The sequence below is a fragment of the Photinus pyralis genome, unplaced genomic scaffold, assembly GCF_008802855.1.
Source record: "Photinus pyralis isolate 1611_PpyrPB1 unplaced genomic scaffold, Ppyr1.3 Ppyr1.4_LG10, whole genome shotgun sequence".
NCBI classification, from domain to species: Eukaryota; Metazoa; Arthropoda; class Insecta; order Coleoptera; family Lampyridae; genus Photinus; species Photinus pyralis.
Genome location: NW_022170250.1, coordinates 18,220,374 through 18,242,698, shown reverse-complemented (window position 1 = coordinate 18,242,698; position 22,325 = coordinate 18,220,374). Strand labels below are relative to the sequence as shown.

Below are 22,325 nucleotides of genomic sequence, written 5' to 3'. Positions count from 1 at the left end.
AATTAAATACACCTGCTGTGTAGAAACTTTGGCAACTAGCCGTCTCCCACTCGCCACGCGAAGGATTTCCTGGACTAAGCTTCAGTTCAAACACTAAACTTTGCTTTCGTTCCGAGGAAGGATAGGCACCGTGGATTTTGTTTCCGTGTGTTAACTTCAAGCCACCCCCTAGGAAGTCACAGAGACCTAAGTGTCAGGTTTCATCACATCCACCCTGTACCAGAGGAAAGAGCAGTTTACAAGATCGGCTGTACAAATGTTGTAAAGGTTAGTCTAATTAAATTTGTAACGTTCTGTAAAATCCCACTTTTTGGTAATGAAGCTATAGTAAAAATTTTGATTTGATTGTTTCCAATGAACGATTACCAAAGAGTAGGATAAATTTTTGTGTTTATTTAAATAAGTCCCAGCCCACGCTGGAGTAAAAAACGATTACCTGTTGTTGAAATTTTCAAACTGTAGAGGATGGCCACCCCTTGAGTAAATTAGTCTCACCTGGTAGGCTTTTTTATTTAGTTTAGTTGTCATTGTTAAGCTATTTTTTTTACAAGGAGGAGAGAAGAACTGCTAGATCCCTGTAATTGGTTTGTATCTCTAATATCATTTAAATATATTATCTATTTGGTTTCAATGTGCCTATGTCTTTAACGAAGAACGAGGGGAAGGAAAGAGAGGAGTAGGAGTTGCGTCAGGAGACTGGTAGGCGGCAGGTTAAGGTTTGTTACGCAGTTTCAAAAGAGTTAAAAGCCCACCGATTTGAGTTAGCCGGAGCATTTATTTTTATCGATTGAGCAGCCTGAGAAGAAGACGGTTTGCCTTGCCGGGCGGAACCGATGGTAATTTTCAAGTCCAGAAGGAACCCCCGTAGCATACGTAAACGATTAAAATCATTGGGGCTCAGCGGACAAGATTGGCGTTTAACAAAGATACCAATTAATCTATTAATAAGTTGAGGTCGCTTAGCCGTTTTCAAATTTAAATTTTGTTCAACATAGGAAAATTTACCGCTTAGGGGGATACTTCAAGGACTTAGGTGCATGTGAACCCTGATATCGTAATCCCGAATCCCAGGGGTATAGTCTTTGGAAAAGACATTGAACTTTTTTTGAACCCTGAATCGTATAAATTGCAGTAGAAAATGTTCCAAATGCGGGTGAAGGTTTTCTATATTTTTGCATATATTTTGCGGGACGTTCTATCGTCTGTTCAGATTTTTTTAGTGCCTTAGGTATCAGAGCTTCTTCCATATAACTTCAAAGAGGCCGCTTGCAAACCCTTCCAGCTTTGGAAAGGTCTGTAGGAATAGGTATAGAATTGGTCCAGGTTTTTCTTCTTGGAAAGCATTTAAGACTTTGTGAAATATTAGAAGGGTCTGAAAAGCGTTTAAAATCTGACTAGAGCGTTTTAGACCGTTCCCATTTCTCTGAAGCTGTTTAGGCTTCAGAAATCCATTTCGATTTAACATAGCTCGTCACAGGACACCCTGTATGTGTCAAATGTACCTGTATAGAGCTACAGGAAGCTGCCGGTAGTAGTTTCTCAAACTCTCAATAGATGGCGAAAGGAGTAAAACTGTCAAAAGTAGGTCAATATTTTACTTTTCCATACGTGTTTTGAAGAAGTGCTCATATGTTATCTAATTTCTAAAAAATTTCTATTTATTCGCCAATTTGCCACGAAGGCATGTAACGAACCGCATATTTTCCAACCATTTTCCGCCACTTCTCAATAGTCCAATTGATAATTTTCAAACCGCAGGCACTTTCAGATAACCCAACCTAACATGGCTTGATAGTTTCTTTTTAAAAAATGGCAGATAAATTAGGCTTAGGAAATGAAGTTAGACAGCTCAAACTGGGTCAAAGCTTCACCAATCCGAAGTCGACAGCCTTTCATACGGTTCGCTGTAAGTATACGGCCGGCGGTTCGTTTCGTAACAGACGTCTGCTTTTAGATGACTTCAAGCCTGCCTCGGTCGATAAGTCGAACAAAATCGCCAACGTCGAGGTCGGGCCTAACCATCAGGTTACCGTCACCGTGCCCCACTTAGGTGAGTAGGCCTCGGGTCGCCCGTTTCTAAGTCGTCGAGTTTTAGATGGTGCCGGTATACCGCAGACCGTTTTTAAGGGCCCCCAAAGGCCGTACCAGAAAGAATGTGTCTTAATTATCGATAGAGTTACGGGTGCAGTTACTTTAGAAAAATTGTCTAGCAATATTCAAGTGAAGAAGACGAGGAGCGAGTCCATACGACCGCCTCTTCCTCAGGGGGCGGAACGAGGCGGCCAAAATAGTGATAAACCGAGTACCTTTAGTGCAAATCGTCCCCAAACGCCTCCCATAGCTCAGCGGACGTCCAACAAGACGCGCGTGACGAGCGGCAGTCGACGTCCTGACCGTCCAATCACACACCTAGTGCCGAAACACTCCCCCCTACACGCTAGCCCGAATTACCCGTCGCCCGGTCACTACAAGTCTCCCAAACGAGACCTACATGTAAATACAGAGTGAGTTCTCGGCAAATACAGTGATCATTTTCAACCACAGAGCCATCTATTATATATCTATTCTATTAAAATGAGTGGTTTCAGTGCAAAGATCTCAGGGGTCTTGTGGGTTTTTTGGTATTTCTTTTCTTAGTACATCAAGTACACTTTTACCACATTTTACGACGTGCTGGAAGGCGCTATTATGGCTACTTTCTCAGTCTGTAAGTTTGTAGTAAAGACAGGCATATCGCATATTGTAAAAAATGAGGTGCGCATGCGCAAACTGCGTAGTGCCATCGTTAGTCATGGAGGTACATAGTTTATTGAAATTTTTACCAAAGATTCTTCTAGTAAAGACAAGCATATCGCATATTGTAAAAGTCAGACGTGCGCAGGCGCAAACAGCGCAATGTCATCTTTATTATTTATGGAGATATTACCTATCAAGACTTGTTAAGCCTTACCAGCAAGAATTGAGTATCCATTGAATAATTGATTGCTCAGTATTGAAATTTTAACCCACGATTCTTCTAGTAAAGACTAGCATATTGCACATTGTAAAAATTAGAAATGCGCGTCATCTTTATTATTTATGGAGATATTTTATTGAAATTTTAACCAAAGATTTTTCTAGTAAAGACAAGCATATCTCATGTTGTTCTAGTAAAGACTAGCATATCGCATGTTGTCAAAATCAGATGTGCGCTATTTATAGAGAAAGTTTTTTGAAATTTTAACCAAAGTTTTTTCTGGGAAAAATAAGCATATCGCATGTTGTCAGAATCACATGTGCGCATGCGCATGTCAGTTTTCTTATTTGTAGAGATATTTGTTTGAAATTTTCACCAAAGATTCTTCTAGTAAAGGCAAACATATTTGCATATTTTAAACATCAGGTGTGATGCGCATGCGGAGGTTTTATTCAAACAAAAACCCTCTCTTCTGGGTGTTTCCTGTAGGGTAGTCTGCCTTGCTCGTATAATTAAATTTACTCCCACCACTATGCCTTAGACATCTTTGTGCTCTCTTTTCAGGCCTCCAAACACGAGCTTATCGGCGAGCCTACCGATTATCGGCGAGGACGACTTCTCGACGCTACCGCCTAGTAATAATCCGCCTCAGTTACCGCCGAGCCAGAAGTCTCCCATATTCCCGTCGGCCGACTACGAGAACGGCGGCGTCAGCGAGATGAGCTGCTCGTCGACGTCGGACTCCGACTCGGACTCGGATCACGATCGGGTCGCCGTACCGCCGCCGCCCAAGGCGCCCGTCGCGAAGACGAACGGTTACTCGAACGGCGTGCAGAACTCCGGCTCGAGCTCGAAACCGTCGATGTCGGCCGATCACTTTTTAAGCGAGGATTTAAACTTGTCCGATTCCGGAAGCGACTGATTGACCCTGAGCATGGATACGGATATGAGTTCATGTATTATTATTTTAAGTTGTATGATATCAAATACACTTAAAGTGTGCGATTTTATAATTATTTGGTTGTGTAAAGAAAAAATAACCCGAGCAAACAGAAACCTTTTTTCTTCCTTTCACACTCCCACTCTGTAAAGAACACACCACCTGCTCCCCCTCTTTATTTCCAAGGTGTGTCAATTATTGAAGCATGAACCTGAGGTTTAACAATATACAAAAATTAACGATGTTCACTATTTGATTTTGTAAGAATAAGCCGTGGTCGAGTCAAAATTTTGCTTTTGGATAATTAACGTAATTTGAATTATTGGTTCACATTGCGAATTAGTTACGGGTTAATATACGATTAACCTGATTAGTGTCAAACGTTAGAATTGCGTTCACAATATTTTATTTGCCGCGCTATTCACTATCCCTTTTGTTTGTGTTGTTATCTGTTACAGAAAAGGCAGAACGCATCCTTCTGAGCTCGCGAGCTGCATTGGTAAGGTTGCATTGGAAACATTCCATGAACATTTTTGTAATTTACAACAACAAAGTTGAGGTTATGTCATACGATACTAAAAGTTATCTCACCCCCACCTTGGTGAGGCTGAGATAAAATACTTAAGACCCCAAAAAACCTCAAAAATATGACAAGAACAAAAATAAAATTACAAATCTCGAGGGGTGGGGGGGCTACAAACAACACAAAGACTGCGTTCGTTGTTTTATGTGCCAAATGGCTTGCGATTCATGTTTCGTAGTTTAAACGTTGAGTTTGCCCTCCAGGTCTATGGAATGGTCGAGAAAATACCCAAGGAGTTTCCGAAAAGCATAATTAAATGCTTTCAAAAGTCTCCACAGCAATCTGCTGTGATGCTGTTCCAAGATGCATTGTAGGTACCGTTTTCGCTTCCTGTTCCTTTTACAGAGCCCTTGGGTCCTGCGTCCTCTTCAGAGTTTTCTAGTTTCTTGTAGAGCAATTGATGTTCGACATGAGAGGCAGTAGTACATAAGTGGCGATCACCCTGTACATCGTTTGTCTGCGCACTTAAGTAGTAAAGACAAAAGATGGCGCTAGCAGAAACCTAACCTAAAAATACTGTTTATTATAAACAATGAACATTCCTCAAAAATGCATTATATGCCTCAACGAGGGTTGCAACTTAATCAGCATATCCGAAAGGGATGAAAGCGACCTCCAGCTCAGCTACAAATTGAACTTCTGCGTACCCGAAGTCGTAATACCCCCCGAACATTTCGAGTGAGCACCCCCCATTTTAACACCCTTTCTCTTCAAGGACTGGATCGAGAGTCACCAGATCTGCTCCAACTGCGTCGTGCACCTCGACACTGCCTATGCCTTTCGGTACCTGTGCCTCGGCTCGCTGGGCAAAGCGGAGACCGTCTTGTGTTACTGCAGTAGGCAACTTTTGAACGCCGAGGTGAAGCAGGAGGAATCTAAGCCGGTGGTGAAAGACGAATTCCTATGCCTGCACTGCGGGCTGCAATTCACACGGAAGCTTCTGCTGATTGCGCATATTCGCACCAAGCACAAGGTGACACCGTGCGGTTACTGCAACGAAGTGCATACGGATAATAAGTGCACTGAGATCGTCTGCGATAAATGCTCGCAAGCTTTCACGACGGAAAACTCGCTGATTATACACGCGAAGAGTTGCACAACATCACAGTCAAATTGCACTGAAGGTAAGGGGCTAAAGAGATTCCGACTTCTTTTAGTCGGAGTATTATGCATAGGTCACATTTTGGAAGTGTAAGAGTCATTATTTAGGTCAGAATTTCCGGGATGTTTCAAAATTTCAGAGTTTTGGTGTGTAAGTCAGAATTACCATGGTAAAATTGGAAATTTACGAAAGAAAGTTGGAGATTCCCACTTTTTGGTGGGAATATCCTGGATAAATCATTATTTTGAAGTTTATGTCATTGTTTATGAACTTACGAGGTAAAGCCGGGGGTTTCGCCATTTTTTTAGTGGTAATATCCTGCATAAGTCATATTTTGGAAGTTTAGATCATTGCTTATGTGAGAATTAGAGAGATGTTTCAGAATTTGGGTGTTTAAGTTGGTTGTGTAAGTCGGAATTACCGTGGTAAAATTGGAACTTATGAGGTGAAGTTGAAGATTCCGACTTTTTTCAGTGGGAATATCCTGCATAAGTCATATTTTGCAAGTTTAAGTCATTGTTTGTGAGAATTACAGAGTTGTTTCCGAATTCCGACGTTTAAGGTGGCGTGTAAGTGGGAATTACCGTGGTCAAATTGGAACTTACGAGGTGAAGTTGAAGATTCCGACTGTTTTCAGTGGGAATATCCTGCATATAAGTCATATTTTGGAAGTTTAAATCATTGTTTATGTGAGAATTACCAAGTTTCAGTATTTCGAGATGCCATATTTTGGAAGTCAGTATTTTGGAGACTAAATATATAAATGACTCAGAATGTGCAAGGTAAAGTCGGAAATTCGATGATGTGACTTTCCGAAACTAGTTCTATTTCAGGTTCAGTCACTACGTCAGTCAGAATTTTTGAGATACGGTCAGAAGTTTCGAGTTCTAGGAGTAAAGTAGGAAATTATGGCTTCCGATAGTAGGAATTTGCGAGGAAAGTCAGAATTCATAATAGGCAAAGTACCGACATATAATTTAGTGCAGGGGTTAAGAGCCAAAATAGGTTTCAACCTTGCATTTTGTGATAACTTTATGAAACTTTCAGAGGATGTTCTAGACACCCTAAGGTTCAATTTCAGCTATGCCGCCACCCCCGCAACCCCGGACGGCACTTGCTATAGCGGGTTTCTTAAGCGCAAGGTAGCATTTCAATACCCGCCCATAAAATGGGTCAAAAATGTATGTCCAGGGTTTGTTTTGTATTTTCTTACATCTAGGAAGGTTGAAGGGAATTGTCAAATACCCAGGGAGAATTTATTTAGGGTATTTTACGTGGTTTGCCTATTTTTAAGGCGCTTTTAACAGTGTGGACTAGGGAATGCAATCCCGCAGCAAAATCACAATCCCGGTATTTGCGGGATTGTTAGATGTTAATCCCGCGGGATCCCGGTAATTTGCGAGATCTCGCAAAACGACGGCACTAAAATTATTGAGCCCTATCTTGAGAACACTCGCCTCCGCAGTCGCGCAATTCGGTGCAGGTCACATCGGACTTGACAAAGCTGCATCTTTCTTACATCCACATTTTACTAAGATTACAAAAGCTTCTGGAACTGGAGGTTTTAAAATCCAGACAGGCTCCCATTCTTGATCTTCACTCGAGTTTCTCCAACCCCAATCACATGGATCCGGAAGTTGCTGTTGCGCCAGGAGGCAATGTCCCCATACATGTCCTGCGAATGTATGTAGATTAAGTTTGTTTGTTGAATATGGATTCAATTGTAAATTCATCTATTCGCCTACTTACCGCCTCTCTTAAGAAAGGTTGCACACAAAGATGCAGCTGTGCCAAGTCCGTCATGCCCTGCACCGAATTGTGCGACTGCGACTTTCAGCATTGTAATGTCTCAATAAATACTTTAGAGCATAGTATAATATTCAATAGAGCAGCCAAAAGAGGTCTCCGTCACGATTTTACTGTCTGCACTGTTAAAAGCGCCTTAAAACTTGGTAAACCACGTAAAATACCCCACATACATTCTCCCTGGGTATTTGACAATTCCATTCAACCTTCCTAGATGTAAGAAAGTACATTATATACATATACATTTTCGACCCATTTTATGGGCGGGCATTGAAATGCTACCTTGCACTTAGGAAACCCGCTATAGCAAGTGCCGTCCGGGGTTGCGGGGGTGGCCCCATAGCTGAAATTGAACCTTAGGGTGTCTAGAACATCCTCTGAAAGTTTCATAAAGTTATCACAAAATGCAAGGTTGAAACCTATAACCCCCGCACTAATTGGAAATTAGGATTTTAAGTCGGGGTCTAGTCGGAAAGTCAGAGATTTCGACTTATTGTAGTGGGAATATCCTGGACAAGTTTATTGTTTAAATGAGAATTTCCGAGTCGGACTATATGACTTCCTATAATAACTTTCGAAATCAGTTAAATTTTTGAAGTTTAGGTCACCATGTATGTCAGAATTTCCGAAAGATAAAGTTGCAATTTCCAAAGTAAAGTCGAAAATTCCTAATGCCTTTGGTTTGGTTCGGTATTTTCGACATTGTGAATTTCCGAGACGCGGTCAAATTTCGGAGCCAGCTCCGCACATTTGTAAAGGTGGTATTGCATTGGGGTAAAAAATCCCCCCTCCCATTTTTTTACGGAAATACACATTTTGAAGCACCAGGAATTAAACAAAACCCGATGATGTTGGTCTGTCTGTCTGTGTGTACTCTCATTTCCGGCTACACGTATTCTTAGAGAAGGAAGAGCTTTTGGGCAGAACGCGCAGCGCAGGAGTGCGGGTGGTATCTACGCTAGCCACAGCAAATTTTTTGTGTACCCTGTCTTTTATCATAAGTGCCTCTTAAATATTAAAATGTTTATTGCTGAATTTCAAGTCGACATTTGCTGTGATGAAAAATTAATCGTTCAATTGTTAGTAATTCGTATAGTTGTTGAAATATCTGCTTGGTTTTAGGCGAGCTAAAAACAAACACGATCAAGGCACCAAAGCGCGGTAGGAAACGGTTGGACCCACTTTCTAACACGTGCAATATTTGTGGTATGATTTTTAACACGCGCTACTTAGCCAAGCGGCACATGCGCAACGTACACGCAACCGAAAAGAACTACCAATGCGAGATTTGCCAGCAGCGATTCGCGAGCCCTGTCTATTTAAACGCTCACAAGCGATATCACTCCGGCGAGCGCCCTCACATTTGCTCATTCTGCGGTAAGGGTTTCATAACCGGTAGCGACCTCTACCACCACGAGAAAATTCACTTAAACAAGCGCGCTTACAAATGCGATAAATGCCCGAAGGCGTTCAACACCTCCTCCGATTTGCACAAGCACAAGCTGTGCGTGCACCAGGACCGTAGTGAGTGGAAGTACGTCTGCACCATCTGCAACCGTCGCTTTCCACTGAAAACCAACCTCGACGCTCACACCAAGACGCACACCGGCGAGCGCAACTTCGCCTGCCACCTCTGCAACCACAAATGCGTAAACCGCTCCGTCCTCCAGCGCCACATCAAATCCCACTCCAACATTAGACTGTTCAAGTGCACCGTCTGCGTCATGGAGTACAAGTACCAGAAATCGCTCGACGTGCACATGGCGAAAGCGCACGGAATCGGCGACGCGAAGATACCCGAACGCGTGAAAAAGTACTTCTGTCACATTTGCCCGAAATCGTACTTCGCCAACAACAAACTACAGAAGCACATACGGACGCACACCGGCGAGAGGCCGTTCTCCTGCCAAATTTGTGATAAACGCTTCATCGACAAGTCGTACATCAAACAGCACCTGAAAACTGCTCATAACGTTAGCTATAATGATCTCGCTGCATGATTAGGCTAAATGTAATTTAAGTCAATTAAATTATTGAATCAATTCTTCCGTTTTGCAAAATCCTGCCCCAGTCACGAATACCCCTGACATTAGGTAGTTGTCCTAATCTCATTCTTTCGCATATATAATCTGAGGGGGGTACTGCAACGGGAGCAAATTAAATGGTCGAGCAATATTATGTACTTGATATTGGGAAGTATACAGGATGTCAAATTAGAGGGTCGATTGAGTTCGAGATACGTTGCGATCTGCAAATTAGCTCCGGAAGTTTATGGCGCCGGTTGGTCCGACGTTCGGAGTAGATTAGGTCGACGTGATCGAAACTGCCGATATATAATTTCATAGTGCAAAATCCCGAGAAAAGCAAGATTTGAACTAGCGTCGGATTGCGAGAAAGTTAACGTAAGTGGTGGGGGTTAAACGAATCTGGGTCATTCTTAATAAAAAATGGCCCATTTCATTAAAATGACGCCATTTGGAGGCGTTCGTTAATGAGGAAAGATAGGTAGGGACTAATCTGGAGGAGAGTTTTTCGAGAGATTCCGTTTTTGGCCGTCGTAAAGTTCAGGTCAGAAAAATTGCAACTGCAAGCGTTACAAATCAATTGTCAACCGATCTAGAATACAACTGTCATATTTTTAGACTTGTCAAGGTTGATTTTACGACCCTGTGGAGATTTACCATGGACGATGATGCACGCAGTAGAATTGCTGAAATCACGACGAGGTAACTAAGTCATCTACTTGTGCTCCCACCGTCAGATTGCGTTTTTAGGTACGTGGTTGATGTAACCGACGACGATTATGATCCTTACGTTCATAGAAATGTGGAACACGCGACAAGGTATAAGATAGTACTATTTTTCAATACTTTTACCATCTTGAAAATGCAGTTACCTTGAAACGCTCGTACACATCCTCAAGGCAAGTCTAGGGACGGGAGTGCTGGCAATGCCCATAGCGTTCAAGTACGCTGGGTTGGTGAACGGTGTTATTGGTGCCATTCTAACTGCCTTTGTTTGCGGTGTTGGCATTCATCGATTCGTAAGTCCCCTACGGATGGTCGCGTAAAAGAACTTTGCTTTTAGTTCGCGTCGCAGTATACCATTTGCAAGAACCTGAAAGTTTCCTACATGCCGTACTCCGTGATCATGAAGGTGGCGCTTCTGAGCGGGCCACGTTGCATGTCGAAAGTGGCAAACTTCTTTGGGTAAAAACGCCCCCGGTGTATTATATGTACAATTAACCTTCTTCGCCAGAACGCTGTCGGATGCTTTATTACTACTCCACCAGACCGGCGTATGCGCAGTATACGTCATCTTTATATCGAACAATCTCAAAGATCTCTTGAAGAGACCGTACACGAACCTCAACGTTCCAGTGGAGTATTACATGTTGTGCCTTCTGCCAGCACTTCTTCTCATTGTGTCGGTACCTAACATGAAGAAAATGGCCCGAATTACCTTACTGTCAAATTGCGCGACGTTAGTGTCCGTGATAATAATTATTGCGGTACTTTCACCGAATTTGCCCGACATTTCATTGCGCCACAAAACGGGAACTGTCTTCGACTCGGCCCTCGCATTTGGTATTATGCTCTTCGCGTTGTCTGCGATGGGTGTTGTAAGTGTACACTTAGGCACTTCTCTATCCTTATCTAGATTCTAACAGTTGAGAAGCACATGAAGGAACCAAAACAAATGGTGGCCTACTTTGGCACGCTTAATGTCTCGTTGGTAGCCATTCTAATAGTGTACACGTTGATTGGTTTCATCGGCTATTGGCAAGTTGGCGATGAAGTCAAGGACATTATTATATTAGATCTTCAAAACTACAATGAAACGTACCGACTGCATATGTAACCACCCCTCAAGCTTCAATCTTTTTATATTCTAGCGCAAGACAGTGTGCGCAATCTCTATATGTGGTCGCGATTTTTGTTTCCTACGGGCTAAGCGCGATGGTGTTCGTTGACGTTTTGTGGGGCAATTACCTGAAGCACTACCTAGCCGAGTCAAGGCATCATGACAAAGGCCAGTGCGCGACAAGAATCCTAGTAGTCTTCGTGAGCAGTAAGTGATTTCCGCCAACGTCTTGCCTTTCTTCCAACCTACCGTTGCAGCCTTCGCCGCGGCCGCCATACCGTTATTTGCTGACATAGTCGCGCTACTGGGATCATTCTCTATGTCTTCGCTCGAGCTTATATTTCCAGCCATCATGGATATTTGTGTGCGCTGGCCCGATAAATTTGGCCGTGGAAAGTGGACTCTAATTGCGGATCTTATTCTCATGGCTATAGGTGTTGGAGGACTCCTCATAGGCGGTTTTAGTGCAATCCGAAGTATAGTAAGGCACTTAAATGAGTTGCGCGGTTAATGTAGCTTATTATTGATTTTACTTTGTCATAACATGGAGTAATAAAAATACAGAGCGCTAGTCTCGGGATAATCCTCAAATCCACTTGCAGCTTCCCGACCCACAATAACCCAAAGCGAAAGGTAAGCGCATTTCCGGTGCCGGACAGAGGAAGAAAAGCCACGATTTTAAAAGTGGGCGAAGTGACGCTGGAATACGATTATACTGGTTATATGCGTGTGAAAACTTAGGGCGCCAGTGAGTCTTGATACATGGCGTAATTAGTTCAAATTCCAGGGGGTTTTGTTTATTTTATAGTCGTTATCAAGCTTTTTTCCGGGTCGATTTGAGACAATTTTTTTTTCAAAATTCCTCAAAAAAAAAAGCAATGTATAACCTTCCTTTTTTACCAAAAATCGACTGCACCAAAATTTCTCGGGAAAACACTTTTTCTCACTAATTTTAGTGCGTAGAATCCAAAACGATTCGTACTTTTTTGATCAGACTACTCAATCAAAAGTTATAGACTAGTAACCAATATCGAAAGAAAATTCAAAGGGCTGTAACTTTTGAACTAGTAGCCCAATCTTGGAACTATTTGAAATTATGGATTCTACAGGCCACATTCTATAAGAAAAATTTTTCCGGGTCGATCTGAAATAAATTTTTTTTCGGGCCTCAAAAAGAGGCAGTGTATAACCTTCCTTTTTTACCAAAAATCGATTGCACCAAAATTTCTCTGGGAAACACTTTTCTCATTAATTTTGGTGCGTAGAATCCAAAACAATTCGTACTTTTTCGATCAGACTTCTCAATCAAAAGTTATAGACTAGAAACAAATTTCGAAAGAAAATTCAAAGGGCTGTAACTTTTGAACTAGTAGCCCAATCTTGGAACTGTTTGAAATTATGGGTTCTACAGGCCACATTCTATAAGAAAATTTTTTTCCGGGTCGATCTGAGACAATTTTTTTTTCGGGGCTCAAAAAAAGACAGTGTATAACCTTCCTTTTTTACCAAAAATCGACTGCACCAAAATTTCTCGGGAAAACACTTTTTCTTATTAATTTTGGTGCGTAGAATCCAAAACAATTGGTACTTTTTCGATCAGACTTCTCAATCAAAAGTTATAGACTAGAAACCAATTTCGAAAGAAAATTCAAATGGCTGTAACTTTGGAACTAGTAGCCCAATCTGGGAACTGTTTGAAATTATGGATTCTACAGGCCACATTCTATAAAAAAAATTTTTCCGGGTCGATCTGAGACAATTTTTTTTTCGGGCCTCAAAAAAAGACAGTGTACAACCTTGCTTTTTTACAAAAAATTGACTGCACCAAAATTTCTCGGGAAAACACTTTTTTTATTAATTTTGGTGTGTAGAATCCAAAACAATTCGTACTCTTTCGATCAGACTTTTCAATCAAAGGTTATAGACTAGAAACCAATTTCGAAAGAAAATTCAAAGGGCTGTAACTTTTGAACTAGTAGCGCAATCTTGGAACTGTTTCAAATTATGGATTCTACAGGCCACATTCTATAAGAAAATTTTTTCCGGGTCTATCTGAGACAATTTTTTTTCGGGCCTCAAAAAAAGGCAGTTCCTTCCTTTTTTACAAAAATTTGACTGCACCAAAATTTCTCGGGAAAACACTTTTTCTTATTAATTTTGGTGCGTAGAATCCAAAACAATTCGTACTCTTTCGATCAGACTTCTCAATCAAAAGTTATAGACTAGAAACCAATTTCGAAAGAAAACTCAAAGGGCTGTAACTTGTGAACTAGTAGCCCAATCTTGGAACTGTTTGAAATTATGGATTCTACAGGCCACATTCTATAAGAAAATTTTTTTTCCGGGTCGATCTGAGACATTTTTTTTTCGGGCCTCAAAAAAAGGCAGTGTATAACCTTCCTTTTTTACCAAAAATCGACTACACCAAAATTTCTCGGGAAAACACTTTTTCTTATTAATTTTGGTGCGTAGAATCCAAACAATTCGTACTTTTTCGATCAGACTTCTCAATCAAAAGTTATAGACTAGAAACCAATTTCGAAAGAAAATTCAAAGGGCTGTAACTTTTGAACTAGTAGCCCAATCTTGGAACTGTTTCAAATTATGGATTCTACAGGCCACATTCTATAAGAAAATTTTTTTCCGGATCGATCTGAGACAATTTTTTTTTCGGGGCTCAAAAAAAGGCATCTGAGACAATTTTTTTTCGGGGCTCAAAAAAAGGCAGTTACCTTCCTTTTTTACCAAAAATCGACTGCACCAAAATTTCTCGGGAAAACACTTTTTCTTATTAATTTTGGTGCGTAGAATCCAAAACAATTCGTACTTTTTCGATCAGACTTCTCAATCAAAAGTTATAGACTAGAAACCAATTTCGAAAAAAACTTCAAAGGGCTGTAACTTTTGAACTAGTAGCCCAATCTTGGAACTGTTTGAAATTATGGATTCTACAGGCCACATTCTATAAGAAAATTTTTTTTCCGGATCGATCTGAGACAATTTTTTTTCGGGCCTCAAAAAAAGACAGTGTACAACCTTCCTTTTTTACCAAAAATCGACTGCACCAAAATTTCTCGGGAAACACCTTTTCTTATTAATTTTGGTGCTTAGAATCCAAAACAATTGGTACTTTTTCGATCAGACTTCTCAATCAAAAGTTATAGACTAGAAACCAATTTCGAAAGAAAATTCAAAGGGCTGTAACTTTGGAACTAGTAGCCCAATCTGGGAACTGTTTGAAATTATGGATTCTACAGGCCACATTCTATAAAAAATTTTTTTTCCGGGTCGATCTGAGACAATTTTTTTTTCGGGCCTCAAAAAAAGAAAGTGTACAACCTTGCTTTTTTACCAAAAATCGACTGTAACTTTAGCGCGTATTCAATTTAGTTTCTATTGGTTGAGAAGGTTGCACGTTCCAGAATTGGTGGAATTTAAAAAATAAAAGTAGTGGGACTTCGGTTGTTGGTAGATCGCCGTGAGCCAATACGTGTGAAGCCACGATAGCGTTTGCGTCGAGTAACTAGAAAAATTGCTACTGCAACGGGAGACCCGCTGAGCCGTTTTGCAACTTTATATATAGGTCAAATATATCTACCGCTTCATTAGAATAGTAGCTTCAATGACGACAACAAAGCGCATTCAGAATTTTTGATTGTGGGGGAACTTAAGTTATCCGCGTCTTTTAATGAGTAGAAGTCAGTGGAATCACGGCCGCAGATTGTGCCGAAAATGTTCTAATAAAGTTAATCGCGACCACCCAGTTCCAATTTCCCGGAAGTTAGGGGAAATTGTTGCATTAACAAAGAACTGGAATTTCAAGCGGGTCGGTGTAATGTTGCATGTGAACAACACGAAGTACGAGATCTCTAAATAACAGTCGGACTGCCGACGAAGAAGTAATTGCAATACATTGTTCCATTCGCAATTGCCATGGCATTGTTTCATGCTAGTGGCTTTTTATAGTAAACTTGAGCGACGGTAAATTAATTTCGTTTTATAGCCGTACAACTAAAAACAGCATAAAATAAAGTACTCTACGCGTGCATTACCCGTTTCAAGCCGTACATAGGGTGAGGGAGGGAATTTGCGCTATTATCAACAAAGACGCACCTTGACATCAGGAAAGCTGAAGCCATGTAGATCCATCTCTTTAATCTGGGTGGAACGTAAGCCAAACTGATCTACATATTTCGGACACTATACATTTTCCTTAAATGTATACATATGGGCTATGTATACTTGAAATTCGTGAGGAAGTACGGATTCGAGATGGATTTAAATGGACCGCTCTCGGACAATGTACAACCGTTGAGTGAAGGATCTAGGTCCTTCACTCAACGGTACAACTGTGTCGTGCGTAATTGGCAGATCAAATAGTTTCATTAAAGACTTACTTAAGGTGACGGAGAAAGGATCGAATGGCAGAACTAACCTGGTGCTGCAATGTTTCTCAACTTTGGATTTAAAAAGATGGTTATTAGCAAGTAGAAATGGCTCCAGAATATCGGGAGAAGACGGCATTTACGATCGGATCGGAATTATGGCAATTTATCAGGTATGCCGTTTGGATTGCGTAACGCACCCGCGACGTTTGAATGTCTGATGGAAAATGTGCTTTCCGATTTCGCTTGATTACGATTTCCGAGTCAACACCGGAACGTCCTTGGTTGCGTCCACGAAAATAAACCCGCTTCGCACGCGCCATCCTGACGTAAGCTAATTACAAACAGATTAGCGCTGATAATTGATGATCTTTAATCAGCTGGGAAAATCCGTGAGAATAGCGAAATTAAGTAAACAATTTTCATTAAGTAATTAGACTTGTTGCTCGAGTATCTCATTATCAATTACTTGCTTTGTTCGTGACTGAACTGCTGAACGTTCAGGTATAGCTATAGTACTCCCTGCTTGATGACCAACGTTTCTTATTTACACAACGCAGATAAAGGTCGTTTGATAAGGAACGTGAGTGTACAAAACTTCACCATCCGATTATTTTAAATAAAGTGCGTCGGTCTCAAAAGTTCGATGGATGACAAAGTGGCGACCGCGGAGAAGAGCTTCAAGCTCTTGTTGCCTCAGGTACCGTTTTCTGTCATTACGACCACCTACACTGACGTTTTTAGACTTTGGCCGCATTTTTTGTCACCTCGCTCCATCTACTGGTGGGGCAGGTGATTGCGTTTTCCGGTATCATAGTACCGCAACTGTTCGAAGATGCCAACGGTACCATTCCCATTACGGAATCTGGAGGTGCCTGGATAGGTAAAATGTTACCAGTTTGTTTGCGTTCATGAAAATTGAGCATATTTCAGCTAGCGCCCCTGTTTTTTCCGGATTTGCGGCGTCGATCGTTGGGGGAATGCTCTCCGACAGCATAGGAAGGCTTAACACTTTGATGTGGGCAGGATTGCCTGGTATCGTCGGGAGCGTACTGATCGCGATGGCCCCAAACTTGTCGATGATCATTTGGGGACGGGCCATTATGGGGATATCGTGGAGTAAGTGATGCTTACCGCAAATACCACAAATTGCAGTCAAAGGTACCAAAATTACTATAATTGTATTTTAATGGGACATCAGTAGGCGATTTTGGAAACTGTTCCCAACAAACGCAATCTGTCTTATTGTCTACTAAACCCACAAGGCAATAACCTTCTATCTTTAACTACCAAAGTATCAAATTCAAATTCCGAGGTTCCTGTTACCGACCTCTGAATATTAAACCAAATGCTCATCCAACCAAAGGAATGATCACTGAAAATAACTGAAAATTTTCCACTCAATGAAACAAACTGACCAATATCCTTTGTTTGTTGGATTGGATTGTTATCAATAAGTACAATGCAAAATCGGTTAATACAAATTGTTCGTAGGTCGATTCCTTTAGGAATATTAAAATTATTTTAAACACGGTTTGATTTTAAACGCAAACCTCCGATACTTTATCTCGAGCACAAACCTCGACCCCTTGAACTTGACGTTACCACAGGCGCAAACCTCGCCAGCAGAGTTACTAGTGACTTTTTCTAGTGAGATTTAGAATCGGCCATATATTACTACTAATAAATTCTATTTGTGAACCTAATAGAAATGCTATATCAGGAGAACATAGCAAATACGTTGAAAAGCGAAATCAGCCAGCCCGACATATTTACTTGCGGAATGTCGCATTTCTGTGACACTGATGAAAGTGTAACAGGAAAACATAATACCTACCCGGATTTAGCAAGATATCAACAAATATTACACCTCTTCTTTCACTTGTGTGATCATCAGACAACACCATCAAAAGAAAAAAAATATATCAGGAGAGGGAATTTATTGACAGACACCTCTCTATGGATTCGGCTCTTTTGTTACCAAATTTCCCTTTTCAAAATCATTATATGAGTGTTACGGGAAAAAAACGTGCAAAGTGTGTAGGATTTATGGACAAATTAACTCGGATTATACTCTCCTGATACCATTTGCTAGATCAGGATCGCAGGAAAGCGACGGAATGCAAAAGTTATTGTCTCAAGAGTTTCTCACTGATTATGTTCTCTGGACACAAATTTCTCGTTTAATAGTTGTATCAGGAACACAGAAAAGCAAGACTCTCTTTTCCATTTTTGTATTAGGATCACAGAAATGCCAGAATTCCTCTGATTTACGTTTCTCTTATCAAACTTGTTGTTCCAGGATCACATAAAACTATTGAGAAAGACAGTTTTTCGGGCACTATCAATTTCTAATGTAAACTCGTACCAATCGTCAATCGAAATACCAAAAACTAAGAAATCCAAGGAACTAACTGCTTGCTCCAGGCCGAGATTCTAACTCACCTCCCCCCTGGCATTTTCCCACAAACATTTCACAATTTTAAACCACTCAACTCTTTTACAGTGTTCGTCCCCGTTGCAGCTCCAGTTTACATCAGCGAAATCAGCCATCCTGACATATTCACTTGCGGATTGTCGCATTTCTGTGATCCTGCTGAAAGTGTAACAGGAAAACCTAATACCTACCCGTATTTAGCAAGATATCAACCAATATTACACCTTTTCTTTCACTGGTGTGATCATCAGACAACACCATCAAAAGAAAAAAATATATCAGGAGAGGGAATTTATTGAGAGTTGACAGACACCTCTTTATGGATTCGGCTCTTTTGTTACCAAATTTCCCTTTTCAAAATCGTTTTATGAGTGTTACGGGAAAAAAACGTCCAAAGTGTGTAGGATTTATGGACAAATTAACTCGGATTATACTCTCCTGATACCATTTGCTAGATCAGGATCGCAGGAAAGCGACGGAATGCAAAAGTTATTGTCTCAAGAGTTTCTCACTGATTATGTTCTCTGGACACAAATTTCTCGTTTAATAGTTGTATCAGGAACACAGAAATGCAAGGCTCTCTTTTCCATTTTTGTATTAGGATCACAGAAATGCGAGAATTCCTCTGATTTTCGTTTCTCTTATCAAACTTGTTGTACCAGGATCACATAAAACTATTGAGAAAGACAGTTTTTCGGGCACTATCAATTTCTAATGTAAACTCGTACCAATCGTCAATCAAAATACCAAAAACTGAGAAATCCAAGGAACTAACTGCTTGCTCCAGGCCCAGATTCTAACTCACCTCCCCCTGGCATTTTCCCCCAAACATTTCACAATTTTAAACCACTCAACTCTTTTACAGTGTTCGTCCCCGTTGCAACTCCAGTTTACATCCGCGAAATCAGCCATCCTGACATATTCACTTGCGGATTGTCGCATTTCTGTGATCCTGCTGAAAGTGTAACAGGAAAACCTAATACCTACCCGTATTTAGCAGGATATCAACCAATATTACACCTCTTCTTTCACTTGTGTGATCATCAGACAACACCATCAAAAGAAAAAAATATATCAGGAGAGGGAATTTATTGACAGACACCTCTTTATGGATTCGGCTCTTTTGTTACCAAATTTCCCTTTTCAAAATCGTTTTATGAGTGTTACGGGAAAGAAACGTCCAAAGTGTGTAGGATTTATGGACAAATTAACTCGGATTATACTCTCCTGATACCATTTGCTAGATCAGGATCGCAGGAAAGCGACGGAATGCAAAATTTATTGTCTCAAGAGTTTCTCACTGATTATGTTCTCTGGACACAAATTTCTCGTTTAATAGTTGTATCAGGAACACCGAAATGCAAGGCTCTCTTTTCCATTTTTGTATTAGGATCACAGAAATGCGAGAATTCCTCTGATTTACGTTTCTCTTGTCAAACTTGTACCAGGATCACATAAAACTATTGAGGAAGACAGTTTTTAATTTATAATGCAAACTCGTACCAATCGTCAATCAAAATACCAAAAACTGAGAAATCCAAGGAACTAACTGCTTGCTCCAGGCCGAGATTCTAACCCACCTCCCCCCTGTCATTTTCCCGCCAACATTTCACAATTTTAAACCACTCAACTCTTTTACAGTGTTCGTGTCCGTTGCGACTCCAGTTTACATCAGCGAAATCAGCCATCCCGACATAAGAGGATTCCTCCTGACCTTCCTCCAGGTCTTTCTCTCGCTTGGTAAGTTTCAGTGTCGGCCGCGTACGTTACCAGATCTTTTGCAGGATCCGTTCTGGTCTACCTCAAGGGTTGGGCGATGTCGTGGCGGATCGTGTCCTGGATAACCATCTTGTACATCGCGGTTCCGGTCGTGTTAATCTTCTTCATGCCAGAGAGTCCCCCGTGGTTGGTCTCGAAGGGACGCAACGATCGCGCCAGGAAGTCATTGGAGTGGTTGCACTCCAACCACCCCAATCTCAAGGAGAAGGTAATTAGCACGAGTCCGCTCTCGAGGATACGGTGGTTGTTTTCAGGTCGAGAAGGATTTGTGCGCGCTTCAAGCCGAACACGAGGAGAAGCTGAAGCAGTCGTCGGAGAAGCTGACGCTAAAGGAGCACCTGAAGATGTACCTCCTTCCGACGTTTTATAAGCCGTTCCTTATTATATGCGGAATTATAACTCTTCAGCAGTTTACGGGAATATACGTGCTTCTCTTCAACAGCGTGATCTTCTTCAAGGTATGGGAAAGCTCACCAGGTGCGCTTGGTGATTGTTCCGTTGCAGGATATCGGGACGGATAAAGATCCGTACTTGGCGTCGGTTTGCATTTGTTCCGTTAAGGTGGTGATGTCCGTCGTGAACACCTGGTTCATGAAGACCTTCAACCGGCGCCCACTTCTCATAACTAGCGCCGTTGGAATGGCGGTCTGCATGGGCCTTTCGGGAATGTTCACGCAGTGGATTCAGGAAGGTGAGGTATCCATCAGTTGCGTACTGTGTCATTAACTCATTTCGCACAGGCTCAACGTACAGCAGCTGGATCCCAGTCTCCTTGGTGCTCCTTTATATTATGTTCGGAGCTATCGGGATAATGTCAGTTCCATTTCTAGTAGCGGGGGAGCTCTTCCCGCTCGCCATACGCGGTATTGCGTACAGTCTTATCATCACAGCTGCCAACGTGATGACATTCGCAGCCCTGCAGGCTTACTTCCCACTTTACCACGCTCTCGGGGGATCTGCAGGTTTACAGTACTTTTTCGGTGCCGTGTCAGTGGCCGTGCTAGTCTTTATATACGTGTTCTTACCGGAAACTCACAAGTTTACATTGACCGAAATTGAAAATCACTTCTGGACGCATTCCACTTACCTTTTCAAGAAGAATAAAGTAGGCCCGTGCACGGACGGCGAACAAGGAAATAGTGCAATTTAATGTGCAGCAACAGCAAAGACGAAGCGATCTTCGTCCTATTTAGGCATTTGACTCTAAGTCATTGCTCGGTTTTACGAAACCTGCACAAACAGAGGTTCGAACCTCCTCCCAAACATTTTTTTAAGCTAAGAATTTAAACAGTAAGATGCACAATACGGTAGATAGTGTCTGTTAATAAATTCTGCCTGTGATCCTGATACAACTGCCTTTACAAGAGAAATCGAGATCAGATGTCAATAAATTCTGCATAGTCTCACTTTTCTGTGATCCTGATTAGAACGTATTTTTTATTTTCTGTAGCCCTAATATACCGATTATTAAATCAATTCTCGATTTTCATTTTTCTGCTACCCTAAAACCAATTTAAAAAGAAAACATTACGTTTAACATGTTTTACATTCCTGTTATCCTGATAGAAGTAGATGATGGTTACATAAGACTCTATTCTACAACGTCTAGTTCATTTTAATTAATTAATGGGCAAGATTTAGAAATGAAAACATTGTATTAGGTGAGCAGTTACGTAAAAAGCACTTTTTGAAGTAAAATTTGTATCAGGGGTACGAAGGAACTGATGGCATATACCTACAGAAGGAGGAATCTGTCCTCAGGACATTTTTTTTACCAGGAGAGCATAATATGTCAGAAGGTGACATGATCTTGCTTTTCTGTGATCCTGTTTTAACAGCGTTTGAGAGGGAAATTTGTATCAAAAAGTATAATACGTGAGAGTGTGCCTGTCAACTAACGTTGCACACCTTTGCATTGTTGCGATCCTGATACAAACATGCAGGTACGTCTGAGAAGTCTTTTTATAGAACACACTACGATAGGAGCTAAGGGCCAATAAATTTTCAATATCTTTTGTGGATGATTCCCACACAACAGTTAAAAGGAAACTTTTTATCAGGAGAACATGATAATTATGCGATACCAACAAATTTTCCTTAATAGCTACATAAGGTGGTATCTATATATAAATTGTTGTCTCCGTTGATGTTATATAAAGGCATTCTCTATTTTGCCCGATCCGGGCTCAAAGGCGGATAATTAAAAATGTTTTATCAGGAGAACATAATATGTAATGTTGTAATCCTAATATCACAATCCGAACACAATAAATTTGTAGAAATTTGAGGACCTAGGAAAGGGAGAAGGTATTTGGCTGGTCTAACGGTTCTGTCAACCTTAAAAATTCTGTGAATCTGATATAACAACTTGAAAAGAAAAATTCGCACCATTCTGCATTTCTTCTGTCCCCATGATGCAAGATTTTCTGAAAGTGGAAAAGATATTTACATTAGGAGAGCATAAGTAGAGATA

At 41.1% G+C, this 22,325-nt stretch overlaps 4 protein-coding genes across 4 annotated transcripts; all 4 read left to right on the top strand.

Annotated features, from left to right (window-relative positions):
* The first annotated feature begins 1,575 nt into the window (after positions 1–1,575).
* LOC116162022 (ell-associated factor Eaf) lies at positions 1,576–3,972 on the top strand. The gene is made up of 4 exons (XM_031475539.1): positions 1,576–1,906; positions 1,955–2,050; positions 2,096–2,504; positions 3,521–3,972. The coding sequence occupies exons 1-4, from the start codon at positions 1,810–1,812 to the stop codon at positions 3,876–3,878; spliced, it is 960 nt and encodes a 319-aa protein (XP_031331399.1). The 5' UTR covers positions 1,576–1,809; the 3' UTR covers positions 3,879–3,972.
* Positions 3,973–4,954: 982 nt separating this feature from the next.
* On the top strand, positions 4,955–9,429 carry LOC116162174 (zinc finger protein 585B-like). Its single transcript, XM_031475721.1, has 3 exons — positions 4,955–5,134; positions 5,195–5,603; positions 8,510–9,429. Exons 1-3 carry the CDS (start codon positions 5,012–5,014, stop codon positions 9,385–9,387), a joined length of 1,410 nt encoding a protein of 469 aa, XP_031331581.1. The 5' UTR covers positions 4,955–5,011; the 3' UTR covers positions 9,388–9,429.
* Positions 9,430–9,681: 252 nt separating this feature from the next.
* On the top strand, positions 9,682–11,824 carry LOC116161843 (proton-coupled amino acid transporter-like protein CG1139). The gene is made up of 8 exons (XM_031475316.1): positions 9,682–10,113; positions 10,162–10,230; positions 10,280–10,430; positions 10,475–10,596; positions 10,646–11,009; positions 11,048–11,229; positions 11,283–11,458; positions 11,509–11,824. The coding sequence occupies exons 1-8, from the start codon at positions 10,070–10,072 to the stop codon at positions 11,760–11,762; spliced, it is 1,362 nt and encodes a 453-aa protein (XP_031331176.1). The 5' UTR covers positions 9,682–10,069; the 3' UTR covers positions 11,763–11,824.
* A 3,911-nt stretch (positions 11,825–15,735) lies between these two features.
* LOC116161509 (facilitated trehalose transporter Tret1-2 homolog) lies at positions 15,736–21,328 on the top strand. Its single transcript, XM_031474869.1, has 9 exons — positions 15,736–16,140; positions 16,197–16,336; positions 16,381–16,519; positions 16,570–16,755; positions 19,715–19,813; positions 19,858–20,060; positions 20,107–20,310; positions 20,357–20,543; positions 20,593–21,328. Exons 2-9 carry the CDS (start codon positions 16,283–16,285, stop codon positions 21,000–21,002), a joined length of 1,482 nt encoding a protein of 493 aa, XP_031330729.1. The 5' UTR covers positions 15,736–16,140; positions 16,197–16,282; the 3' UTR covers positions 21,003–21,328.
* Positions 21,329–22,325: the final 997 nt, after the last annotated feature.

What these genes read in the sequence shown, in the direction of transcription:
- LOC116162022 (XM_031475539.1), top strand. Translation starts at nt 1,810, where the DNA reads ATGGCAGATAAATTAGGCTTAGGAAATGAAGTTAGACAGCTCAAACTG. An exon ending in CGTCACCGTGCCCCACTTAG is followed by an intron (nt 2,051 to 2,095) that starts GTGAGTAGGCCT and finishes GTCGAGTTTTAG; the next exon opens with ATGGTGCCGGTATACCGCAG. An exon ending in GACCTACATGTAAATACAGA is followed by an intron (nt 2,505 to 3,520) that starts GTGAGTTCTCGG and finishes CTCTCTTTTCAG; the next exon opens with GCCTCCAAACACGAGCTTAT.
- LOC116162174 (XM_031475721.1), top strand. Translation starts at nt 5,012, where the DNA reads ATGAACATTCCTCAAAAATGCATTATATGCCTCAACGAGGGTTGCAAC. An exon ending in ACTTCTGCGTACCCGAAGTC is followed by an intron (nt 5,135 to 5,194) that starts GTAATACCCCCC and finishes TTTCTCTTCAAG; the next exon opens with GACTGGATCGAGAGTCACCA. An exon ending in ACAGTCAAATTGCACTGAAG is followed by an intron (nt 5,604 to 8,509) that starts GTAAGGGGCTAA and finishes GCTTGGTTTTAG; the next exon opens with GCGAGCTAAAAACAAACACG.
- LOC116161843 (XM_031475316.1), top strand. Translation starts at nt 10,070, where the DNA reads ATGGACGATGATGCACGCAGTAGAATTGCTGAAATCACGACGAG. An exon ending in CTTCAAAACTACAATGAAAC is followed by an intron (nt 11,230 to 11,282) that starts GTACCGACTGCA and finishes TTTATATTCTAG; the next exon opens with CGCAAGACAGTGTGCGCAAT. An exon ending in CCTAGTAGTCTTCGTGAGCA is followed by an intron (nt 11,459 to 11,508) that starts GTAAGTGATTTC and finishes CTACCGTTGCAG; the next exon opens with CCTTCGCCGCGGCCGCCATA.
- LOC116161509 (XM_031474869.1), top strand. Translation starts at nt 16,283, where the DNA reads ATGGATGACAAAGTGGCGACCGCGGAGAAGAGCTTCAAGCTCTTGTTG. An exon ending in ATCTGGAGGTGCCTGGATAG is followed by an intron (nt 16,520 to 16,569) that starts GTAAAATGTTAC and finishes AGCATATTTCAG; the next exon opens with CTAGCGCCCCTGTTTTTTCC. An exon ending in CATTATGGGGATATCGTGGA is followed by an intron (nt 16,756 to 19,714) that starts GTAAGTGATGCT and finishes ACTCTTTTACAG; the next exon opens with TGTTCGTGTCCGTTGCGACT.